The sequence below is a fragment of the Saccopteryx bilineata genome, chromosome 3 (assembly GCF_036850765.1).
Source record: "Saccopteryx bilineata isolate mSacBil1 chromosome 3, mSacBil1_pri_phased_curated, whole genome shotgun sequence".
Taxonomy (NCBI): Eukaryota; Metazoa; Chordata; class Mammalia; order Chiroptera; family Emballonuridae; genus Saccopteryx; species Saccopteryx bilineata.
The window spans coordinates 255804327-255823645 of NC_089492.1; the positions used below are offsets into that span (position 1 = coordinate 255804327).

The following is a 19319-nucleotide window of genomic DNA, read 5'->3' on the forward strand; positions in this document are numbered from 1 at the left end:
TTATGATACATACATGACAACACCTTAAACTAAATATAAGAATGGCCCTAAGTGCTGCTAAAAGTGGAGGGAAACCAGTCACTCATGCATCATCAATGGTGCTTTGGGGAGTTCCACAAGGTGCAGGTTGGGAGTGAGCAAATAATTAATAGGCAGACAAATAATTTTAGATAGGAAATAAAATCAGGTGCAGGTAGAGGGTGGTCAGGGAAGAGCTCTCTAAAAGAGAGACCATTTGATCAGACCCCACTGCCAGGCCTCAAAGGCTCCCAGAGTCCCTGGGTTCAGCAAACACAGCTGCTTCCTCCTCAAGGGTACTGGGCTAATTATAATTTGTAAACAGGTGCTACAGGAGATGTGAGTCAGGGCCACCAATTCTCACCTCTATGGCCTCTTGCTCTTGTGGAAGCCTTCAGGGGCCTCCTTGTTGCCAAATCCAACAGAAACTTGACTGTTTATTTGGCTCCATATCTCACTGACCACACTTCAGCTTTCTTCAGTTTTCTCCTGGGCCTGGAGATGCCACCTTCCCTAATTTTCCTCCTGCCTTTCTGCTATTTCTGTCATCCTCTTATTCAGTCAGTCAACAAACATTTTCTATGCACCCATTATGTGTCAAGGACTATGTTAAGGGGCTATGAATTTACAAGTAACCAAGACAGGCAAGTCTCTGCTTTCAGAGAGCTTACATTCAAGAAAATAAACAAATTACCAAATAACGAACAGAATGTGGTTAAGTGTGAGAAAGCAAATAAACAGAGTGCTGTGATGGAAATAACAGAGAATTGACCCAGAAGCCATGGGTAGGTCTCTCCTAGAAGGTGACATTGCAGCTATGATTTGAAAGATGAGAAGGAGCTAGACAGGAGGAAGACAAAGGCTCCTTGAGTTTCCCTCTGGGCACCCCTTCTTCCCTCTCTGATGCTGGGAGAACTCACTCCTTCTGGTGGCGTCCACTCCAGGCTCTCCACCTACCCCATGGCCTTCTGATTGTCCCCTCCACCCAGCCTGACCCAGTGGAGCTCAAATCCAGTTGCTGCATTATTCTCATTGGTGCCCACCCTCTCTGCGTCCTTCCCGGAGCTGACTCCCCCACTTTCCACCAGTCCCTTCCTGTCCTCCTCTCTGTGTACCCTCACTCAGGGAAGGGTGCTGCATCCATCCAGGTGTTCGAGTGAGAAAACAGGAGTCATCCTGGACTACTCCCTCTCCCTCCCATCTGTATCCAATCAGCCACCAAGCCCCCTAAGCAGCTCTGGAAAACAGCCACCTCTGCATCTCCTCTACCAAGACCCTCACTGGTGCTCATCCTTCCTCTCCCAGGTCACTCAGGGCCCACCTGGCTGGCTGCTCTGCCCAAGTCTTGTCTCTCCCACCCACCCTTCCTGCTAGCCCAGAAAGTGCAAAGCCCAACCAGGCCTCGCCTCTCCCTTTAGAACCACTTTCACACCACAAGCTCCAGAGCCTGTTCCAGGAGGTGCTGCCAGGCGTAGTCCTGTCAGACTCCTCTGCACCCTGCAATGTGACACCACCTGCTCACATCCACCACGCCCTCCCCCGCCCCCCCGCCCCCCGGAGCTGAGCATCCTCCACACACAGCCATCACCCAGCCTCTGTACCCCAGCTACAACGTCAGCCTTGATTTGTTAAACAGATAGAGTACTTACTTGTTTTTTGTTTTTGTTTGTTTTAAATAATACAGGGAGCTACAAAGAAGAAAAAATGGATCCTAGATCTCTTTCTCTACACAGTAAATAACCCCTGGAATATTTTTTTTAGTACACATGCAGTTCAATTTACTTACTTTTACAACATATAATTAATTCCAAAGGATTAACTTCTTTGTATAACAGCTTTATTGGTTCAAATCAAGACATCACATGTTCTAGCTCAGGGGTAGTCAAACTTTTTTTTTTTAATTATTTTTATTTTTTATTTTTTTAGTCAAACTTTTTATACCTACCGCCCACTTTTGTATCTCTGTTAGTAGTAAAATTTTCTAACCGCCTACCAGTTCCACAGTAATGGTGATTTATAAAGTAGGGAAGTAACTTTACTTTATAAAATTTATAAAGCAGAGTTACAGCAAGTTAAAGCATATAATAATAATTACTTACCGAGTACTTTATGTCTGATTTTCGCTAAGTTTGGCAGAATAAATCTTTATAAAACAACTTACTATAGTTAAATCTATCTTTTTATTTATACTTTGGTTGCTCCGCTACCGCCCACCTTGAAAGCTGGAATGCCCACTAGTGGGCAATAGGGACCAGGTTGACTACCACTGCTCCAGCCCATCATGATGATGCAATATGAAGCTCTTCCTTGGATATTTTTTTAAAAAGTATACAAAATGAAAAGTGAACATTCCCTCATCTCTGAGACCACCCTGCCCAGTCCCTCTTCTGAAAACAAAACCACAGTTAACAGTTCCTGATGAAAATTTATAGAAAAAAAAGTTTATGAAAACCCACAATGTATGTAATTGTTGATATATGTTCTGTTTTTGCACAAAGGGATCATACATATACACAGTACTATATTTAGCCTTTCTCACCTCACCATGAAAATAGCAAGATTTCTTTTTTCCCCGATTATATAAATATGTGATCACTGTTTAAAAAAGAAAAAAGAAATGTCTAATAGTATGGGGAAGAAAGTAAAAATCACCAGAGGGCCTACCACACTGAGATAATTACCAATGACAGGCTGGTTGCTACCATTTCCCACTTTGCTACAAGATGCCCACTGAGCCTGACCAGGCGGTGGCGCAGTGGATAGAGCGTCGGACTGGGATGCGGAAGTACCCAGGTTCGAGACCCCAGAGGTCGCGCGCGGGCTCATCTGGCTTGAGCAAAGAGCTCGCCAGCTTGGACCCAAGGTCGCTGGCTCCAGCAGGGGGTTACTCGGTCTGCTGAAGGCCCGTGGTCAAGGCACGTGTGAGAAAGCAATCAATGAACAACTAAGAAGTCGCAAGGCGCAACGAGAAACTGATGATTGATGCTTCTCATCTCTCTCTGTTCCTGTCTGTCTGTCCCTGTCTATCTCTGCCTCTAAAAAAAAAAAAAAAAAAAAAAAAAAAAAAAAAAAAGATGCCCACTGATAGGGTTGCAAGTGGGGGCCATGACCCCCTCCTCCCTTAAGTGGACAAAGGGACACTGACAAACTAGACGTTCCAGATCATCTTCCCCCAGGCATCTGGACTGACTCACCTGGGTGTGGAAGGTCCCCTAGCTTACTTACGGTTAATCCCCACCCCCACCCCCACCCCACCCCCGTAATGACTACCAGCCCCCACCCTTGAATCCCCTATTTAACCTTACCTGTTAAATCGGCTGCTGACCTCCGCCTTAGGAGTCAGCCCAGCAGATGGCCCCCTAATAAACTTTTCTTGCCTGAACTCAGGTGTCCTCCTTCAGCCAACCTTACACCCACAAAGTTCCTGTGCGCCTCACTAGAAGCTATCAGCAAGCTCCCCTCCATTCTCAGCATAAATTTATAATTCTTTCCTATGTTCTTTCATGTTGTAAGTTGATGACACTGTTGGTAACAGCTATTTTAAAGTCCTTAACCAGTTATCAAGAAGCTAAGACATTTTCTCTTTCACAATACAACAAAAGTAAGTCTGCTCCTCCAGCTGACTAATCTGTGAACATGGGGGGAATTAACTTTGTATGGAGAATGCAGGAAAGTACACACATAACTTCAAACTGAGCGTGTGGCCATTCTGTATGCATACTTTCCTTTTTTAAAAAAATTTTTTGATTTGAGAGAGAGACAGGATGGGAGAGAGAGAGACATCAATTTGTTTTCCACTGATTTATGCATTCTCTGGTTGATTCCTTGTAGGTGCCTTGAGTGGGTATAGAACCCACAACCTAGGCATATGGGATTGACATTCTAACTAACTGAACTACCCAGCCAGAGCAATCTATAACTTCTTTAGTGAGAGGTTTTAAGGCAGCCCTGACCATTGTTCTTGTGCATCTCGGTTAACACACCTTTGAAATACCGGAAGTTAATACCACTGGAAAGGGACTGTTAACCCTAAAGGGAGCATAGAATCTTATCATCTGTTCTGTACAAATATTAATCGACTTACAACCTATGCAACTTACGACCATTCAACTTTACGACCACAATCGCTAGCTACGACTGCTCTGCGTCTGGCAGTGCAAGCATTGCCCAGCTGGGCGTAGGACAGTGCAGACCAGCTTCCGGCAGCACTACCATCTCCACGTGTACCATTTCAACTGTTATCCCAGACTCGGTACAGCAATTTGTGTTTTGCGTCTTGGATATTTTTCATCAAACCCCTCCCAAGATGTCTACCAAGAGGAAATTGTCTTTGTAAATATTAAACCAGTTGTACTAGTAATGCAGTGTTTTACTTAAACCTGATGAATTTGTAAAAATAAGAAACAAAATAGTGTAGAGATGATACAAATGGCATAAAATGAACAAAGAAAATTATGATTCCTTGTAGGTGCCTTGAAAGAAATGAAAGAAAATTATGATAAAATATGACTTAAAGATTTTTATAACATCATTTCACAGTACTGTACATATAGCCTACTCAACTTACGACCAGTCTGTCAGAACCAATCGTGGTCATAAGTCAAGCACTAGCTGTAATCCAATCTCTGCTTTGCTTCCTCCAGCATTCCTTATGGCCCCTTCTTAATTTTAAATGCATAAAAGAAGCTGAAAAACTGTTACTCTCTAGGGCAGCAATTTTTTTTAACATTTTATTTTTATTTTATTTTTATTTATTTATTCATTTTAGAGAGGAGAGGGAGAGACAGAGAGAGAAGGGGGAAGGAGCTGGAAGCATCAACTCCCATATGTGCCTTGACCAGGCAAGCCCAGGGTTTTGAACCAGCGACCTCAGCATTTCCAGGTCGACGCTTCATTCACTGCGCCACCACAGGTCAGGCTTCAAAAATTTTTGGTATGCTGAAAAATTTTTTTTTAATGTAATACCTGATTATTTAGTCAGGGACACTGACCTCTTTTCCCTTATACCTTCAAAAAAAAAAAGGCCTGACCAGGCAGTGGCGCAGTGGATAGAGTGTCGGACTGGGATGCAGAGGACCCAGGTTCGAAACCCCAAGCTCACCAGCTTGAGCGCGGGCTCATCTGGTTTGAGCAAAAGCCCACCAACTTGAACCCAAGGTCGCTGGCTCCAGCAAGGGGTTACTCGGTCTGCTGAAGGCCCACGGTCAAGGCACATATGAGAAAGCAATCAATGAACAATTAAGGTGTTACAACACGCAATGAAAAACTAATAATTGATGCTTCTCATCTCTCTCCATTCCTGTCTGTCTGTCCTTGTCCATCCCTCTCTCTGATTCTCTCTCTGTCTCTGTAAAAAAGAAAGAAAGAAAGAAAGAAAGAAAGAAAGAAAGAAAGAAAGAAAGAATATTTTTTTTAAAAAATGACAACAGCCCTGGCTAGATAGCTCAGTTGGTTAGAGCAGTGTTTTTCAACCAGTGTGCTGCCGCACACTAGTGTGCAGTGAAACATGGTCAGGTGTGAGTATAAATACATTTAGAAACTATATTATTAACTATATGTATAATATGTACTGTGTTAGAGTGTCATTTTGTGTCATTTTGGTAGGTGGTGTGCCCCAGGATTTGGTAAATGTAAAAAATGTGCCGCGGCTCAAAAAAGGTTGAAAATCATTGGGTTAGAGCAGGGGTCTCAAACTCGCGGCCCACCGAACAATTTTGTGCGGCCCACAGACTAATCCACGAAGTTCAAAATATTTTGGATAAAATTAAGTAAGCCTAGGGGCCTACTTGTATTTTTCATTTCTCTAGCATCCTAGCTAGATAATAGCTTAGTTAACAGCAGTTGTGATGCGAACTACAGTTTCTGGTCGTTTTGTGACACTGAGTAAACTGCATGTACGATTGTGCTTGTTGTACTGATTTTTTTTTGTTTTCAACTGCAGTGAGAAAAGTGTTGCGTAACAGTTGCCTTTTGTAGACCTAGTGCGGCCCGCCGAATGGCTGTGATCTTGCTCTGCGGCCCACACGCTGAGTTGAGTTTGAGACCCCTGGGTTAGAGTATCGTCCTGAATGAAGCACAGAGGTTGTCGGGTTTTTTTTGTTTTGTTTTGTTTTGTTTTTTGTATTTTTCTGAAGCTGGAAACGGGGAGAGACAGTCTGACAGACTCCCGCATGCGCCTGACCGGGATCCACCCGGCACGCCCACCAGGGGGCGATGCTCTGCCCCTCCGGGGCGTCGCTCTGCCACAACCAGAGCCACTCTAGCGCCTGGAGCAGAGGCCAAGGAGCCATCCCCAGCGCCCGGGCCATCTTTGCTCCAATGGAGCCTTGGCTGCAGGAGGGGAAGAGAGAGACAGAGAGGAAGGGGGAGGGTGGAGAAGCAAATGGGCGCTTCTCCTATGTGCCCTGGCCGGGAATCGAACCCGGGTTCCCCGCACACCAGGCCAACGCTCTACCGCTGAGCCAGCCGGCCAGGGCCGAGGTTGTTGGTTTGATCCCTGGTGAGGGCCCACACCGGCACAGATCAGTGTTCCTGTTTCTCTCTCACTCTCTCCCTTCCTCTAAAATCAATAAAATAAACATATTCAAAAATGACAATAGACAGCACAACAATAACCATCTAGTTGAATGCCCCGTCTTGAACCATAAATGTGTAGGTCACATAACAGAGTTGTTTCTTCTTGGCCACATCACATAATAAGGCTGCACGTGATTGGTTCTTTTTTACTTTATTTATTTATTTATTTTTACAGAGACAGAGAGTGAGTCAGAGAGAGGGATAGACAGGAACAGAGAGAGATGAGAAGCATCAATCATTCGTTTTTCATTGCACTGTGCAACACCTTAGTTGTTCATTGATTGCTTTCTCATATGTGCCTTGACCACGGGCCTTCAGCAGACCAAATAACCCCTTGCTCAAGCCAGCGACCTTGGGTTCAAGCTGGTGGGCTTTTGCTCAAACCAGATGAGCCCACGCTCAAGCTGGCGACCTCAGGGTCTTGAACCTGGGTCCTCTGCATCCCAGTCCGATGCTCTATCCAATGCACCACCGCCTGGTCAGGCTGATTGGTTAATTCTTAGTATAAGAAGTCCTTATATACAAGTATAAGGACTTGATTTTTTTAAAAGTCACTTTGGAGCGGCCCTGGCCGGTTGGCTCAGCGGTAGAGCGTCGGCCTGGCATGTGGGGGACCCGGGTTCGATTCCCGGCCAGGGCACATAGGAGAAGCGCCCATTTGCTTCTCCACCCCCACCCCCTCCTTCCTCTCTGTCTCTCTCTTCCCCTCCCGCAGCCAAGGCTCCATTGGAGCAAGGATGGCTTGGGCGCTGGGGATGGCTCCTTGGCCTCTGCCCCAGGTGCTAGAGTGGCTCTGGTCATGGCAGAGCGATGCCCCGGAGGGGCAGAGCATCGCCCCCTGGTGGGCAGAGCGTTGCCCCTGGTGGGCGTGCCGGGTGGATCCCGGTCGGGTGCATGCGGGAGTCTGTCTGACTGTCTCTCCCCGTTTCCAGCTTCAGAAAAGTACAAAAAAAAAAAAAAGTCACTTTGGAGCAAAAAGGGTAGACAATTATTACTATTATTATTCTTCTGTAAATCAATCAAACATATCTATTTTTTGGTCAGGTCGGCAAAATTTTGTTGTTGTGCCATAGAATTTTAGTCATTAGTTTACATGTGCCATGAGATGAAAAAGTGAAAATCACTGCTCTGGAGCATTTGAGATCTTGTCCTCCCCACACACACAGTGTATTTGCCTCATATAAACTCTTATAAAAATTCTCTACAGGTTTAGATGTTCCTACATCGACAAATCATTGCCACTCCTCCTTCTGAACCACCTACTGTCCCAATTTCAGGTATTCTGGATTGTCCTCCCTGTCTTTTTTATTTTCCCTCATGCTTTTCTTTTCTTTTCTTTTCTTTCTTTCTTTCTTTTTTTTAAGATTTTACTGGTTGATTTTACATGGAGAGGAGAAAGAGGGAGGGACAGGAAGTGAGAGTATCAACTCATTGCTGCTTCACTTTAGTTACTCACTGCTTGTTCTGTGTACCTTGACCAGGCAAGCCCTGGGTTTTGAACCAGTGACCTCTGCATTCCAGGTCAATGCTTTTATCCACTGCACCACCACAAGCTAGGCTCCCTCATGGATTTCTTTAAATCACTTCTGTTCTATTTCAAGATATTTCTTCCATTTGATCATTGTTGGGCAGATAAAATGTATTATGCTCACTTTGTTAAAGATGGTGCTGCCCACGTGAGGCCGTCACCCAGGTGATATTAATGTGTGTTGAGAATCCTTGTAGCTTGGGGCTTGGTTTTGGGATTAAGCCTTTCCCACCCTTTTGATGTGGGGCAGTACAATCCAGTCATGCCTCAGAGAAGTGACTTTGTATTAGAGACTTCCCTATTTTGTATATTGGATTAAAGGTTTGGATTTCTACACTATAAAATAGGGGCAGAATAGGAGCTTGCTCTCTTGGTTCCTGGGATGATTAGCATGCGAGAGCAGAGGGAACAGAGCAGAGAGCAGAAAGAGGCCATGTGGCCAGGAGAAGCAGCCAAGATGGCGGAGTGCTGAGTGAGATGCCAGTTTGTGCAGAGTTTGTATCTGGGATAAGGAAGGAGATGGGGAAATGGGGAGAATAAGTCTGGTGAGCTAGAAACCTTTGATTCTAGGAAACTCGGATAAGTCAGTGGCTTTGTGAGCACTGAATGTGAGTGGGGTTTGGAGCCCAGTGTGTATTTTTACTTGCCCGCCGGGTGCAAGCTAGAATTAAAGACTATGGCCCATCAGTTTGTGGCTCTGTTGTTTCTTTACTGACTGTCCGAATCCAATGCGAACCTCCATGAGCTGGGCGGCTGCTCTGATGGCAGCCCTGGCTGCTGGCTTTACAATCATGTATGCCACTGATACTGGTCTCAACAAAAACTATACTGTCCTTCAATTCACCTATTGAATCATTTTGTTTTAAAGTCAGGTTCAACATGGGTTTTGGAGAAGGCCAGGAGATGGAACTATAGGTCAGATCCATTGAAGGAAGTGCATTTGTTAGACCAGTGATATTTTGACAAAAAGGGTTGTAACAAAAGTGGGTAAAGGCATTCAAGGTAAAACTACAAATGCAAAGGCCAGAGGCATAAGCAGTTGTTCTGCGATATTCTATTGATAATGCTTCCTCTTGCCCTAGCCAGATAGCGCTGTTGGTAAGAGCATTGTCCTGAAGCACAGAGGCTGCTGATTTGATCCCCAGTGAAGGCACGGATCAGAGTTCATGTCTCTCTCTCTTTCCCTTTCTCTCTCACTAAAATCAATCAATAAATTTAAAAAATATATAATAATGCTCCCTCTTGCAGACGGAAAACAATAGAATCAACTAGGTATTCCATCACCAAAAAAAGGAATTTATTCAGGGAAAAGAAAGTATTGCAATCCAGTGTGTGCAGAAATGGTAAACCATATGCACACACTGATCCAAACAAAGATGGAGGAGAAACTTTATAAAGAAAAAGTGGAAGTTAAAAGGAGGGACTGTTACAATCATAGAACTCTGTTATAAACCTAGGTTTTTCCATGTAGGACTATCCAATGACACAGTGTCAGAACTCCTCCCATAACCCCTAGTTCCTCCCACAGGCCCTTCTGGTTATGTCAAGGTTAAAGTTCGTCATTACTTTATCACTCTCTTTGATTTGGAAAGGATTTCAAAACTTCATTTAGAATGTAGGGTGGGGAAATGGGCAAAGAGCTGTTACAGGTTGATAAGCCTCACACGGTCAAAAGAGAGTTACTGGAAACACACTTTACTCTAGAGTTGTTCTAAATCTAGCGATAACTATTTTGTGGTGATTCAGGAAATGTTTATGATTCCTCCTTCCTCCAAAACCACTTTTGGAATACAGGAAGTATCCGGACTCCCAACAGCTTTGTTTGGAGTCTAGCAGGTGGGACCTGTGCTACAAATTGCTGTATTCTCCAAAGGCCTACTCAGGGCCCTGCTTACCTCGGCGCCCCTCTCTATTCAAGGCCGGGCAGGGAAAGTCCGGGAAGAAAGGCTGCTGAGACAGGCCCAAACCAACCTCCCTGTTGATAGATATGTGTATTCCAAACTGCCCTCTTGATGTTCCGGTCAGACCTCACCCTTACTGGACTATTGCCCCTGAGACAGAGGAATTCCAAAAAGCTGACAAGCCGCCCCAAGGAGGGGCTCTGGACACACCAGGACTTTTGATTCAACCCCCACATGCTCGAAGCCCCCCAAGGAGGAGCATTCCAGACATACCAGGACTTTTGCCTCAGTATCCCCTCAGGCTCTCCCAAACACTATATAACTCGCCCCTAGTCTGTAACCCGGTGCACTTCTCCTGGAGGAGTGCCCCAGCAGGTCTTTCTCCTCTAATAAAGCCTGCACATCTGGTGATGGAGTGCCGTCTCATTCTTACATTTGGTGCCGAAACCCGGGACAGGGTACTAACTGCCTGGACGATCCCTCTTTGCCGTCCAAACTTACAACCAGGGAAGCAATGGGCAGCGGCAGCTCATCCCAGGCTTACTCCCTGATTCTGTTTGGACGTGTAATTGTAGGTCGATTGGCCGGCAGTCTAACCCTGTCCTGAACCCCTGCTGGGCCAGAAAGGTAAGGAGTTTCTCCCTTCCCCCTCCCCGGTTGGCCTCTGTTGGTCAAATAAGTTTGTAAACATGATATATATGTTTGCTCGCTTGTGACTTATAATGGGTGTGGGGGACAGGCTATAAGCAGGCCAGGTTGTTGTAGCCTGAGGTTTGGTTTTGGGACTAAGCTTTTCCCCACACCCTTGACTGATTGTATGATCTGGGTGGTGCACTCTCATGAGAAATCCAATTATGCCTTGGATAAGTGACTTTGTATTGGAGACTTCCTTGTTTGTATATCGGATTAAGGGATTTTGGTTTTCTACACTATAAAGTGGGACAGACCAGGAGCTCAGACACACAGTTCCTGCTATCACAATTGCAGGGGCTCCCCTGATCCCTTGCCCTTCATGGGAAGAGCTGGTTTTCTGCTTTTCCCTTGTCTTCTTTTGTGGTTTGCCTGTCTTGGTGAGACACCAATAAATAGGATGGCCCCCCATCCTCTGACTCCGCCATTTCTTTATCGTCTGCCCGAATCCAATGGGAACCTGCATGTGAATGGTCACGATGACGGCTCCTGGCCTTACAGCCTCTAAATTTCTCTCTAAAAACACCCCTTCCTGGTCAGACGGTTTTCTCTGACACGCCTCACGTTTTGCGGGGTTTGACTTTCATTCTCAGTGGACTGCACGGAAGACTAGGCGCCTAGCCAAACCTCTCCACTCTCTCGGACTTCTCGTCCTCAGAGCTCCCTGACAGGTGGTGACGACCTCTATCAGGGACGATTCCCCCACACGGAGATTCTCTCCTCTTGGGACAGTGACAAAAGGCGGGGACGCCCCCTCTTGCTCACCTGTCTCCACTATGGGCTCTTCAGAGTCTAAGCCTTCCGACCAGACACCTCTAGGATGTCTCATAAAAATCCTCACCAAGGCTGCATGATTTGGGTCTGAAGGATCCCTTGTGTATGCCGCCAGCTTAATCAATAAAACTCCTCAAAATTAAAAAAAAAAAAAAAAATCCTCACCAAACTCGGTCTCTCAGACCTCAAACCGAAGAAATTAATCTTCTTCTCTAATACGGCGTGGCCTCAGTACAGACTACTAGACAGTGACTCCCATTGGCCTGAAAACGGGACATTCAATTACAATATCCTAAGACATCTTGACAATTTCTGCCACCAGACGGGGAGGGCATCAGAAATTCCTTACGTGCAGGCTTTCTTCTCCCTTCTCTCCTGTCCTTAATTTCTGTGCCTTCTGTTCTACACGCATGCCGTTTTTGGCCAAAGAAACCTCACCTAAAACCTCTACTTCTAATCTTTCCTTCTCCATGAACTCCCAAGTCTCTCCTTCTTCTGCCTGACCCCTGAGGGCACCCCTCTCTCGGGACCCCTCTCTACTCCCTCAGCAAATCTTTTTTGCTGGAGTCTCTTCCCTCCAGAAAGCCCTTCCCTTCACTAAATCCTGTTTTCTCATTCACCAGTCTCTCTTTCTCCTCCCCTGCTGGCCGGGGGCCTCTCCCTTCTCCACTGTGTTCTTCGTCCTCTCCCCCCTCCTTAGAAGCTGTGGCTCTGGCTGCGGTGCCTGTCTCATCTCTGACCTCTTTTCCCTCCTTACAAACTGCAGTTCTGTCTGTCTCCTCTCCGACCCCTCCTCCTTCCTTACAAACTGTGACTGTGCCTTTTTCCTCCTTACCCTCTCCCTTCTCCTCAGAGCGCTAAATCCTTTTGACTCCTCTGACCATGTGGCGCCACACCAATACTTTAATCTCCTCCTCCTCCTCATGCAGATTCTGACCCTCCTTCTTTCCATCCAGCTGCTCACACTGTCCATCCCTCTGCTTTCTCTCTTCCTCCCCTCTATGCTGACAACTCCCTGCCATCTTGAAAAGCTTAAAAAACCAAAATCGTCTATTGAACTGTATGAGTGAATAATCCGTCTTGTCTCATTGTTTGTCAGAAAATATCTCTAGTATAATTTTAATTGAAACAAGTAAAGCGCGCTCATTTAAATTCCTTAATTCATAATATGTGAAGTCTTTGTTTAATGTGTAACAGTGTCTGTTTCTAAGGCCTTAAACCAATAATTACCCACCTCTTAAACCAGGTTTACTCATCCCCATGGACTCTCCCTGCAATACCCCCATCCTTCCTGTTCAAAAACCTTCAGGGGCTTATCGCCTTGTACAAGCCTTACACCTAGTCAGTGAGGCAGTAATTCCTCTCCATCCAGTAGTCCCTAATCTCTACAAGTTACTGTCACACATTCCCTCAAACACCACTCACTTCATGGTCCTAGACCTCAAGAATGCCTTCTTTACCATTCCTCTACCCTGACTCTTACTTTCTGTTTGCCTTTACCCAGACACTAATACAGCCCAGCAATTTACCTAGATTGTCTTACCCCAGGGGATCAGAAACAGCCCACACCTGTTTCGGCAGGCACTAGCTCAGGATTTAACAGCATGCAATCTCAAAACTAGTACTCTCTTACAATATGTAGATAATCTATTCCTCTGCAGCCCCTCCTTGCCTGCCTCAAGGAGACACATTACCACCCTTCTTAACTTCCTCACTATGAAGTGTTATCCTGTCTTCTCTGCTAAGGCTCAACTTTATTCTCAGTCCCTAGTCTATCTAGGCATCGCCTTAACCCGCACCACCTGAAGTCTCACCCTAGATCAAACTCAGACCCTCCAAGTCTCCAACCACCTACCATAACAGATCAAATATTTTCTTTCCTCAGTCTAATAGGCTTCTTTAAACACTGAATTCCCAATTTTGCTCTCTTAGTCAAGCCCCTCAGTGAGATCTTCTGAGCATGGCTTTTAAGGTCTATAATGACCAAGGAAGTAACAGAAAAGGCAAATAAAGCCCAAAAGAAGTCAGGAAATACCAGCTTTTGGCTCCAGCGCCCTAAGGGGCTTCATAGCATTTCATCAAGGTCCTGCTCCAGAGTGGAAAGAAAGGTCATTGAACTGAAGCCTGCCAGGCTTCCCGGCCCCACCAGTGACACACCTGTGCTGTGGAAAGAGGGACACGAGAAGGTAAGCTGCCCCCTTGCTCCATGGAAGGAGGGTTCAGTCTCTTCTAGCCCTGCTCCAGCTACCTGTGATCTGACCTTGCCCAGCGTGCTGGGAATTGCCACTGAAGGCCCAAGGACATCGTTCACGAGCCTAAGGTATTTCTTCCAAGTAGCAGATAAGCTGATATCATTTCTTGTAAACACAAGGGCCATCTACTATGACTTTCTTGAATATTTAAGTTTTATTTATCCCTCAAAGATCTCTACTGTGGGTATTGACAGTCTGATTTTATTGCTTCTCCTTTGTTCCTCTTGTCTCAATGCCCCATGCCTATTGTAGGCTGGGACCTGCTGCTAATTCCAGCTAGAAACAGTGGTCACTAGGACTTAAACTCTAACTACAAAGTGTAGAAATGTAACCACCCTTTCCCTAAGTACTTGCAGGATTTATAGGTTACTCAGCAAACTGTTCAAAGACTATCCAAGAGGCACTTCTAGCATTACATCACCCAAGGACTGACTTTCACATGGGCAGGTCCACACACCGTGATCCTGACAACTCCCACTGCTGCTAAAGTAGAAAAACGGCATGCCTTACTACAACCACAAACCTGAAGCTGGTTGGTCTACATATGGCAAATATATGAAAAAACTAAGGACTCTTTTAGTCAGGCTTTGGGAAAAGGGAAACTAGGATAAAAAGAAAGTCAACTTGATTGTCACTAGAAGTTAAAGATTTTTAAATCAAGAGTTCTGACTAGAAAGGGATTGTATGGTTTTGATAATAGAAGGTATAAGGTATGGAAATACTTTTGAAAGAAAAAGGAAAAGCAAGTTGTTATGAAGGCCAGTTATTTCTGGATAAGAAAGTGCATGAAAGCTGAAGGTTTAAGTAAGTTGTAGAAGGTTTGTGCAGGTTATAGGTTTGTACCAAGAAAAAATAATTTGAACAGTCAGAAAACTGTTTTTCAAGAATGTTTAATCAGTCACCCTAGCTAACAATCCTCTACTCTCCCCACTTATTGGGATGACTCTTTCCTCCACCCTGACCATCTGGAGCTCAGAAACAGAGAAACAAAACTGACCCCTTGTCCTTCTATTCTCTATTCACCTCTCAGCCTGCCTCACCCAATCAGGGGCTTTCTACTCGTGTGGGATCACGAGTATATGTATCTCCTTACTAATTGAACAGAAACCTGTACCCTAATCTGTCTCACCCCAAATATCAACCTAATCCCACCCCATGAGCCTCTTCTAGTTCCTAATACTATCCATCTATCTAAGGACCAAACGAGCTATACAGGTAATTTCTTGTTGCTTTAAAAATTTCTATAAAAGTAGATCTAGGGACAGGGAAACTAGCCACACTGCCCTGTCTTATTCCTTCTCTCTCTCTCTCTCTCTCTCTCTCTCTCTCTCTCTGAAGCCCAGAGAATTCGTAAACATAGAGTCAGTGGTTTTGCACAACCTGGGTATCTTGACAATTGCCTTTCATTGGTCCACTCACTCTCCTATTTATTTTTCTAACTTTTGAACCCTGCCTCTTATGTTTGTTTACTAGTTTCTTATAGAACTGCATGCAGACCTTTGCAAATCAGAAAATTGGAAAAATCTACCTAACCCTACACATCAACCCTGAAACCTGCCCTCGCGAAACAGAAAAAATCTGAAACTATATATCAGCAAACCTCCTAAATCCTATCTTTCAACCCCTACAGGTCCCCTAATCCTAAAGCTCTCCCGTATCCCTGAAGAACTAGGAGAATAAATAGCAATCACCTCTTAACGCTTCTCAGTCTTTTTACCCTTCACATAGTAAAAGGACAAGATCACTGGGTCTTCTTGGCTGAAGAAGAGCCTACAAACAGGCATGAAATATTTATTTTAGCTCAAGCTAACTGCTCTTTCCAGGGCTGCCAGGAAAAAATATCTCTACCTTTACCATGGAAGAACTTTCACACACACACACACACACACACACTATACAACCCTCCTTATCTCTGTAGTCCTGATCTCCAAAAACTTGCCTCTTTCTTTATCAAGTTCCTACAGGCCCGGATGAGAGAAATCTCTAGGATTACCTACAATCTAATACTCTTACACTCCTATTCCCCAATACCCCAAGGAGAACTTCACGAGGGAAATATCAAATAGGTAGGGATGACAGCAGGAAGAAGCCGCCCCTCAGCCCGAGAAGTTCCCTCCTGAATGTTCTCCAAACCCCCTTCCTTTTAAACCACACATATTCAATCCTTCTAAAAACTTACACCAACAGGTTCCCTGTCTCTACAAATCTCCACATGTCTTCCCATTCGAGAGGAACCAGACCAGCATGACTCATGAGGCTCATCCAGGAGACCATATATCACCATGTCACTCTGTTCACTTGGCACTAGCAGCAAGCAACTAACAACTATTACCTTAGCAAAATTATTTTACTTCCTCACTCAGGTTTTCGAGGACATCGCCTGGTTCAGACCTTACAGCATGGAAACTGACAACCTTCTTAACTGGATGGGGGACTTGGCTTGGCAAGGTTCCCTTCTCAAGTTCTCTCCAGAAGAAGTAATAATTTTCCAGTTTTTTTTCTCCTCTTTCTCCTCATCATCCCTTACCATATATTATAAAATTAATAACTGCCTTTCTTTTATATGTAACCACAGAGTTGAGAAATGATAGATATGTGTATTCCAAACTACCCTCTTGATGTTCCGCTTATCTGTCAGACCTCACCCTTACTGGACTATCGCCCCTGATACAGAGGAATTCCAAAAAGCTGACAAGCCGCCCCAAGGAGGGGCTCTGGACACACCAGGACTTTTGATTCAACCCCCACATGCTCAAAGCCCCCCAAGGAGAAGCATTCCGGACATACCAGGACTTTTGCCTCAGTATCCCCTCAGGCTCTCCCAAACACTATATAACTCGCCCCTAGTCTGTAACCCGGTGCACTTCTCCTGGAGGGGTGCCCCAGCAGGTCTTTCTTCTCTAATAAAGCCTGCACATCTGGTGATGGAGTGCCGTCTCATTCTTACACCTGTCATCCAGTGAATCCAGAGTCAAGTAGAGGGTGTCTTAGGATCAGGGACACTCAGGCTGGGGCTGAGTTCAGATGACCTCCTAAGTAGGTCGTCTGAACCCCAATGCCTATAAATTATCATCAAGATCCCACCCCTACCCTGGCCGGATAGCTTGGTTGGTTGAAGCATCATTTGGAATGCAGAGAGCAAAGGTTGCTGGTTCTATTCCCCAAACAGGGTACATACAGGAGCAGCAGGATGTGCCTCTCTCTCTCTCCCTGCCTCTCTAAAAAAAAAAAGAATTCCGCCTGACCTGTGGTGGCGCAGTGGATAAAGCGTTAACCTGGAAACACTGAGGTTGCCGGTTCAAAACCCTGGGCTTGCCTGGTCAAGGCGCATATGGGAGTTGATGCTTCCTGCTCCTCCCCCCTTCTCTCTCTCTCTCTCTCCTCTCTATAATGAATAAATAAAATCTAAAAAAAAAAAAAAAAAATTTTTAAAAAAAGAATTCCAACCCCTTTGCTCAGAACTCAAAACAGTGAGGCTCTTGAGGTATCTCTCCCTTTCTTCTCGTCTTTGCAAAAGCCAAAAGGTAATTTCTTGGCTAACCCTCCTGGCAGAACAAAGCTTTGGGGTACTGAAGCCAAGCTCTCTTGCACCAGGGACTGTGTGTAAACAGCTCTTGTATTTCAGGGCCAAAACTTCCGCCCTGGAAGATTCAGTTCTTAAAATTAATGAAAGGTGTAACTCCAGAGGAAAACTAGATTTTGACGCTTGGACTTGAAGTGAGGGAAGACCGACCTTTCTACCACCCCACACTGCTGCCAGTGGTGGTGGGTTCCTTGTGACTGGGAGGGGAGTTCTGTAGGCAGAAACCGTGGACAAATCACTGCAGCTGTCCCACACAGCATTTGGAGCTGACAGAACTCAGCTGGCTGCACAAAAGGACTTGGGGGCCTAAGAAGGAACTGAGTGGATCCCCGAGTGGGACACCAAGGAGCTCAGACAGGAAGAGGACTAGAGAGTAAAGAACCTGTGCTCAAGTAGAGGAAGTGACCAGTTTGGATTGAACACCAGGGTCTCCCAACCTGGGCGGAAGGAACCCTAAAAATTGACTGATGGTAGATTTTCCAGCCAGCTTGAGGAGTAGAGGCTGGAACCAGATACATTTCAATTTCAATAAGTAAACAAATAAGACATATGCTGGCCCAAGAATATTATGTAGTAAATTGATACCATTACATCTAGCCAAACCTCTCAATCAAGGCTATACCCTGGGGCTGGCTGCCACCCAAGGTCCAATCTCCTTTCCTAATATCTCTCCACTGTTTCTCTCCACTGGAATGGGCCTGGATAGTCCCACTGGGCATCTAGATTATAGTTCCAGCTCAACCTCAGCTCAGAAATCACTTGCTCCTTCTGAGCATCTGTTATGTACAATTTTCTGTGACTCCCTATCAGTCTCCCACATAGGCAAACCCTCCTGCCTCTGTTGTCCCCATCAACTGTACCACTTTCCTTCCTACCTGTCACACCGAAATCCTATCAAAACACTCATGGCAAGTCTTTTCTCCCTCAGCACATACATCAACTACCACAGGTCAGCATTTTGATTTCTAACTGGGTCCAGTGTCTCACATATCTGGAAGACAATCCCCTCTCTAGGGCCCTCCACCCACCCACCCACCCCCCATACACACACTGAGTTGATCCAGCGAGAGAATAGCTTGTTGACAGATCATTCAGGAAAGGGATAGAACTAAACCTGCTCATGGAAGGGGCTTGTCAGGAGCTGGCCACAACTCCATGGGGAATCCTCCATTTCAGCCTGGCTCTACCAATAACTCCCTGTGCATTTGGGAAAGTCCTTCTCAGGCCCCTTTTAGGCTCCTCACGCACAAAGGAGTCTGAACCGTAAACTTGCCGGATTCCCTTGGCTATCACTTGGCTTATTCCAAAGTCCTAACCCTAGCATCCTATTGGCTCTCACGCCTGCGTTCCAAATCAGTGTGTTGAGATTCTCTGACACGGAGCAAAGCTCCTCTTTTGACCCAGTGCGGCGATGGTCTTCCAAGACTTATCCTGTCTCTTTCGTTTCCCTTCCTCCCCTTGACCCCACCTGGCTCAGAAAGAGAATGGAATGCATTTGAGCAAGAAGGTGTTCCGAAAGTTACAAACCTGCGCTACCACACAGCGGCGCTGCCAGCCACCTGCCCCTCCGCGCGTGTCCGGGCAGCTAAAGGTGTTGCTGGGGGTGTTCCCGCCCGGTGCCCTCGGACCCCGACCCCGACCATCACCTGGAGCCGGAAGCGTTGCGCCGCCTTGTCCATGCTTTCTAGGGCCGCTTGCTGTCTCTGTCGCGCCCGGGCCACCGCACCCCGCACGGTCCGGCGACCAGACCAGCGCAGAGCCATGGCCGCCGCCACCAAGCAGCAGGCCAGAGCAGCCCCAGAGGCGCCAGAGAGCGCAGTACACAGTTCGTCCAGCACCATGATCTCCCGCCGCCTAGAGCTGCCGAGAACGAGAGAGATATAGCACTCGTTGATTATGCAGCAAAACCCGGCCTGGATCCTTCCGGATCCGCGCCCGCCTGCGCCGGAGGAGCGGGAGCAGAACTGCGCTGCCCCAAGCCGGCTCGGGAGCGCGCC

General features: G+C 46.0%; 1 protein-coding gene across 1 annotated transcript in view; it reads right to left on the reverse strand.

Annotated features, from left to right (window-relative positions):
• LOC136331195 (fatty-acid amide hydrolase 1-like) overlaps positions 1–19319 on the reverse strand; it is a 30873-nt gene extending 11554 nt beyond the window's left edge. The window contains exon 1 of the mRNA XM_066269280.1: positions 18969–19319. Coding sequence (XP_066125377.1) covers positions 18969–19163 — 195 coding nt within the window. The 5' untranslated portion in view covers positions 19164–19319. The remainder of the gene's footprint in view (positions 1–18968) is intronic.